The 6,927-nt window shown below is 32.4% G+C and overlaps 1 protein-coding gene across 1 annotated transcript; it reads right to left on the bottom strand.

Moving 5' to 3' along the window:
- Positions 1–5,320: 5,320 nt before the first annotated feature.
- On the bottom strand, positions 5,321–6,377 carry LOC133311231 (ethylene-responsive transcription factor ERF113-like). Its single transcript, XM_061512243.1, has 2 exons — positions 6,344–6,377; positions 5,321–5,820 (listed from the first exon to the last, which is right to left on the bottom strand). Exons 1-2 carry the CDS (start codon positions 6,375–6,377, stop codon positions 5,321–5,323), a joined length of 534 nt encoding a protein of 177 aa, XP_061368227.1.
- Between the last annotated feature and the right edge of the window lie 550 nt (positions 6,378–6,927).

The following is a 6,927-nucleotide window of genomic DNA, read 5'->3' as shown; positions in this document are numbered from 1 at the left end:
GAACAGACCTGGAAGAACTTGCAGAACTGAAAGAGTTTCTTCTGTCGAAGGTGATTTCAACAGCACCACTTGGGAACTGCTTGATTTCTCTGAAGTTTGGAGTATCTCTAGGTTGAGCAGGTGTTGCCTTCTCAAGTCTCCATTTTTCTGGTAGGACTACGTCAGTCCAACGAATGGTTTTAGATACAGTGACATTTGCTTTAGACATGTCAGTGAGGAACAAAGTAGTTTCCCCAGTTTTCTTGGGTTTAAGAACCCTAGAGATGGAAGAATTCAATACTTTATATTGAATCCTAAAAAGCAAAGCTGCTGGGATAGATCCGGATTTCATGTCCAGACTACTTGTCTCAACGTTCAATGTTAAGACATCCAGGATATTTTTATCTTGAAGACTAACCATATGATCAGGATAACAATTGAAAAAGATTGGTCCATTGCTTAGGCTTGTTTCAACAGTTCCAAGTATAGAATCTGTAAATTTGTTATGCCTTGTATCACGAAGGCATAGAAGAACAGAAGCATTTAGACCTTCAATTCCAAGAGGTTTAATAGCCACTTGGACACATCCGATGTGCAGATAATTATAACTTTGTTTATGAGTTTGTATAGATGATTTTGAAAGGAGTTGAAATTCTTCAAAGTCATTATTTAAAGGGATATTTCTTTCAACTGTTCTGATGATATAGTCAGATTTCCGAAAGAAGTTTCCTTCGGGTTTGTACAGTTCGTTTGTTGGAATTCTGGGAATTTCCCAGTTATCCAGATCTTGATTGATATCTTCAAAGGAGATTTCTTCTTTAAAAATATTTTTTATTTGATTTTTAACTTGATCTTTATGGATGGAAGAAGAAGATGGCTGAGATGATTTGAAAGAGAATTTAGAAGAGAAAGATTTAAACATGATAATAAAACAGATGTATTTCCCAGATATCATCACCATCATTTGGATCCATAGTAATACAGAGATAGATGTAAATTAACTTTTATCAACTGAGCATTAGATTAAGACTTTAACGTAAATAAACAACAGATTGTCAGAGATCTTCTTGATCCCTTGTTCAACATCGGCAAATTTGACTTACTCCCTTCATATGGGACTTACTGCAACAGCTGAACAAGTTCTCAAGACTTTCATTTCTCATCCTACAATCATACATGCTTCTAACACATGTTAAAATGTTAACATAAAGCTCAGATAAATATCAGATAATTTAGATTTATCCATATATTCCTACTTCCCCATCAGGAAACATAAGAAAATTGATGAGAAGTTAAGTACATTAACCATTCCTGATACTCCGCAACATTCTGATCAAGAGACTCAACAGTCTCATAAATATAACACTCGGCCAACAAAAATTGTCAATACTCTGAGTCATTATGATGAATCTCCTGAGTCAGATAACAAATCTGAAATTAAAATTAATCCTATAACTGGTATTAATAATCGGAGAAACCCTTCCAAACTTTATTACCAAAAAGCTACTGCTTATGATCTTCTACTTGAAGAAAAGAATACAAGCTTCAAAAGTTTTAATGGTAACAATGTCTATGAATGGAACATAGATGGCCAATCAGAATATAACATACTCAATACTCTGCACCATATAACTATATATATATATATATATGGAGAGTAAGACTTGTAAATCTTACTCTGGAGTCAAAAGTTCCCTCTCCACACACACACATATATATATATATATTATCATTTCTCAAGCTGCTTAAGATAACTTTATCTCCGGTCACTAAATCATAATCGTACAAAGATGGATCAATGATGGTAAAGGAAGAGAGAGAAAAAGAGAATCATAACCATTCAAAAGTGAATCAATTAATATAAGAAAATAAATAAATAAAACGACATAGTTTTGAAGAAACCGGAGATAAATATATCTCAAGCAGCTTGAGAAATATTTCTCTCATATATATATATATGGATATATATATATATATATATGGATATATATATATATATATATATATATATATATATATATATATATATATATGGAGGACTTAAATGTTTCTACAGTGATGTAGATAAGTTATCTACATTCGCTCCTAAAACGACGTCGTTTTGGGTTGAAAAATTAAAAAATTATAGTGAAAAAGACTATTATAACCCTGAAATAAATTATAACTACAAAAATACATTGATTTTCGTCTCAATACGACGTCATTTTGGGCTCACTATAGATAAGTTATCTACATTGACTGTAGAAAAAATGAACCCATATATGGATTTATTATTTGTATTGTTACTGTATATAATGTTTCATATTGTCATCCCAAAACGACGTCGTTTTGGGTTGGATAAAGGAATTCGCATTCATAATTAATCGTAGAAAAAAATATTATTTATTTTCACCTTTGTATGGTTATGATTTCCCATATTTAATGCTTTATATTTATTTTCATCTTTATGTAGTTATGATTCTCCATATTTAATGATTTCACTCTATAAAATGACATAATTTTATATGACTATACTGATACTTAGGTGTAGTCATTGTACATTCGACAAACCCTATATATATAGGCTTTAACGTTTGTACAATGAATGAAGATATGGGTGTAAATAGGCTAGGCTTTAACTTAAATAGGCTAGGCCTGTGTAAAAAACATTGCGTCTAGCCTGGCCTATTAGCCTGTGTAGGCCCGCAATTACAAGTATGGCCTAACCTATATTTAAAAAATAAAGAAAGTCTTGACCTAGGCCTGTTAGCCTATTTAAGCCTATTAAACATTCAACAATTAAAAGAATAACAAAAATAATATTATTTTATTATTCAAAATTATTAAAATAATAATTTTATTTAAAATAAATTATAAGATATAGGTCGGCCTATAGCTTATAGGCCCGATATGTACAACAAAAGCTTATGGTCTGTTTTCTAAATAAGTTTATTTAAAAGCCTAAGCCTGTTCTACTTTACTAAACGGGGCGGGCTCAGTTTTTCAACCCATTTTAAAAGCGGGGCGGGGCGGGCTCATTTTTTGTCGGGCATAGGCGGGCCGAGGCGGGTCAGTGTAAAATAGGCTCGGGCTGGCCGGCCAACCAGCCCAACCCGCCAAACGGGGCGGGACGGACTGGCTCATTTTTTGGCAGGTTGATGGAGGGGCGGGGCGCCCACTTTGCCATCCCTAGATATGATATATACGGGGACAGATGATTATTTGACATAACATTATTAGAACTTAGAACTTCTTCAACATAAATGGGTTGAACAAGCGTGCTTTATTAATATAAAGGGTTTATACTATCATATACATATATGGATTTTATAATTCTCATTCAACATGAGAATTAAAATTTTTCTACACACCCTTGAATTTCTGTGCTAACATGGGTCTTACGTATAATTTTTTCTAACACATGGGTCCCACATGCTTTTTATCTCTACAACATAAGATTTCAATTCTCCTTCAACATGAGAATTATAAAACCCTATATATATATATATATATATATATATATATATATATATATATATATATGAGGCAGGATCTTTTGACATTGGTCTCAAATTTAAAGTTTGACACATCATCTAAAAGCCGTTAGATAAAAAAAGATCATATATGTTGAAGAAATATAAACCCTTTATATTAATAAAGCACGCTTGTTCAACCCATTTATGTTGAAGAAGTTCTAAGTTATAATAATATTATGTCAAATAATCATCTGTCCCCATATATATCATATCAATCTGTTCGATGAACATTTACTAGTTATTATTAATTATCTGATAATGACTATATATGGATGAGACTAGACATTGGCTATATATATGATAGTATAAACCCTTTATATTAATAAAGCACGCTTGTTCAACCCATTTATGTTGAAGAAGTTCTAAGTTCTAATAATATTATGTCAAAGAATCATCTGTCCCCATATATATCATATCAATCTGTTCGATGAACATTTTTTTTTAGTAACGTGTTCGATGAACATTTTTTTTTAGTAAGTTCGATGAACATTTACTAGTTATTACTAATTATCTGACAATGACTATATATATGGATGAGACTAGGCATTGGCAGTTTGACCAAAATTAAAATAACACCATAAATTAATTTGAAATATAACTTTGCTCTTATTGATATAGTCAATCTCACACACTGTTCCACGTATATATTTTCCTCGCATATTTTTACATGCATTCGGTGTCTTAGCATTGTTCGTCAGGGCTCATATGTGTATAACAAGCAATTGAGTTTTCACCTTTGGGTACTGAGAAAAAGGAATGAATTTTTTCATGCCTTAATTTAACATGATTACGAAAAATTTTAATAATTTTTTTTAGATCAACAGTTATAAATATAATGACAAAACTTGATATCTATAAAAAACAAAAATTATTTTAATTATTTTCCATTTATCTATCAATAAATAAATGAAATTTTCCAATAATTAGGTTAAAATAAGACAAAATTATTCCCTACTTTCGGCCTTTTAATAAAGGCTTCCTTTACGTGTTTTCTGAAATTCTATATATACTCTGTAGAATCATGCCAACCATATTGCAGTAGACTGAAATTCTACGCACTATATCACGCAATCTCGTGACATATTGTATTAGTAACGGCACTCTAAATATTTGCATAGCTGCAATAAATCATCTCATCTCTTGTTTTGATACGATTATATCATATAAAAAAAATCTTAATTATTCATTTGAAGGACAATTAAAATAGAAACTTTCACTTTCCGTTTTTTTTTTTTTTGGTAATTATCAACCATTGTCTAAAGTCCTAATGAGCTTAACTAATCTGGTTTCATGTTTGAACCTCATCCTCATTCTCAGAAATTGTAATCTCAAAAATTGAACATGTTATCCTTTGAGCAGGTCAAATCTTGGCATCTAGATGAGATGTTATTAGACTAACAACAATTGAGTTTTGGCATATGCTAGAAAATTATCTTTTCTTATGAAAGATAAGAAAAGCAATCCCCTTTAATAAATATTACTAACTGAAATTTTTGGCATAACAAAATCACATTAAAACAATACATGATAGTAGCCTACAAAAGAGACGTGATTAAGTTGAACAAGCATTATTTGAGTTATAATAAATTAAGATAGACTAAAAAGGCAGGCTTGAACGGCATACACCATGCTTACCCCGCATGCATTGTTTTTTTTTTTTTTTTTAATTAGATGGAAATTGCGTTCAATCCCTGTCATGAAAACCACTCCTTTGATCAAAAGAAAATTGCGTTCAATCCCTGTCATGAAAACCACTCCTTTCAAAAGAATAAGAACCATCACCCGAACCATCACCCGAACCATAATCTCCCTTGGGAGCAATCTGGTTATCTCCAATTATATATCTGCTGTTGATCAGACACAGAAGTATATATTGATGAGAACAATGTTGAACTCGAATCCTCATTGGAATGATAATGAAGACCCGAAGTAGCACGTTGAACATCATCATCATCCCTACTCCAAAGCAGCTGCGCGTACTGCATTAGGTTTGGAAAACCTTCTTCATTAGATAATAAGGTAGGTGCAAGAGGTTGATCATAAACAGGCAATGCCGAAGTAGAAGTAAAAGCAGAGGTCGAAACAAGAGCCGAAGCTGAAGTAGTAGAGTAGGCTGATGAAGCAACAACACGTTCAGGAAAATTGAGCTTGGCTTTGGTTCCTTTGAATTTCAAAGCAGCATCATCATATGCAAATGCTGCAGCTTCTGCCGTGTCAAACGTGCCAAGCCACACTCTAGCTGCTTTTTTAGGGTCACGGATTTCGGCTGCCCATTTGCCCCATGGTCTCTGCCTAACACCTCTATAGTGTCTTTTTCTCTCATTGCCTTAATTAGAATTTGAATTAGAGATATGCTTTTATACGTTAGGCCATTTTAGTCCAACTTGCCATTTATAAACACATCAACTAGGCTAAGCAAACCAATGGAAAATAATGCACATAAACCAAATTAACCAATTGTCTCAACAATCAACATCATCATATATAAAACGATCATCTTGGAAGGAGATAAAGGGAGTGTCATCTCAACTGGGTATATCAAGAAGCCAACAAAATTTTATTGTTATGAAGAAAAATGAAAAAAAAATTAAGTAAATCATAACTAATTAATAATTAATCTCACTAATTGCACTAAGGCTAGTGGTGAAAATATATTCATAAATATTTTTTAAAACACATAAAATAAGCAGATCTCCTTATAAGTGAACTATATATATTTTTTCAGTTCAAAAAATTAAAGAAAAATTATTGATCCAAATTGGAAAGTATTGATATATAGTACTTTATAGCATCATTGGTAATATAAATTGAGAAAATTAAAGGAAGTGCATGAACCTGGAAAATTTTACCTTGATGTAAAGGCTGCTTGGGTGGGTCCTGCATCTCAATCAAGCCAGAAGTTCTTAACTGCCCTTGTGGGATTGGGATTGAGAAGGTGCTATCACTAGTGGTATTGATTGGATATATAAAAGGGTATGGTAAGCCTCTTCCCTTTGGATCTTAGATGGTGATGGGTGCACAGAAAAATTGAAAGTTTCCATTTTCTCCCCTGATGCATGATCAGAAGGGAGAGGCCTCTTCCCATGCCTTGGATCCACCTTGCTTAACTCTCTGTGAAAGGTTTTTTCTATACCTATATATGCATACAATAAGCCTCTATGAGCCTTGTAGCTATGTCTTGATAAAAGCAGATCTAAAATTTCTTTAAGAGAAGAGTACTGATTGAAGATGAACTAAACCAAGATCGATCAAAAGAAGGGAAACTTCTTGTCTTCATCTTTTAAATAAGAAAGAGAAAGTTTGAGGGACAAAAACAAAATCATATTTACAAGACGAAGGAAAATGAGGGGAAAAATAAAAGCTAAATATCACCTAGGGTTTTTTTTATTCAAATAAGAGAGAAATAGATACTTGGTAGGTTTCAAGAAAGAGG

The sequence above is a fragment of the Gastrolobium bilobum genome, unplaced genomic scaffold (genome assembly GCF_033153095.1).
Source record: "Gastrolobium bilobum isolate Gb01-03AN ecotype WA unplaced genomic scaffold, APGP_CSIRO_Gbil_v1 utg23736, whole genome shotgun sequence".
NCBI classification, from domain to species: domain Eukaryota; kingdom Viridiplantae; phylum Streptophyta; class Magnoliopsida; order Fabales; family Fabaceae; genus Gastrolobium; species Gastrolobium bilobum.
Note: the sequence above shows the minus strand (reverse complement) of the source record. Positions and strands in the feature narration are given on the sequence as shown.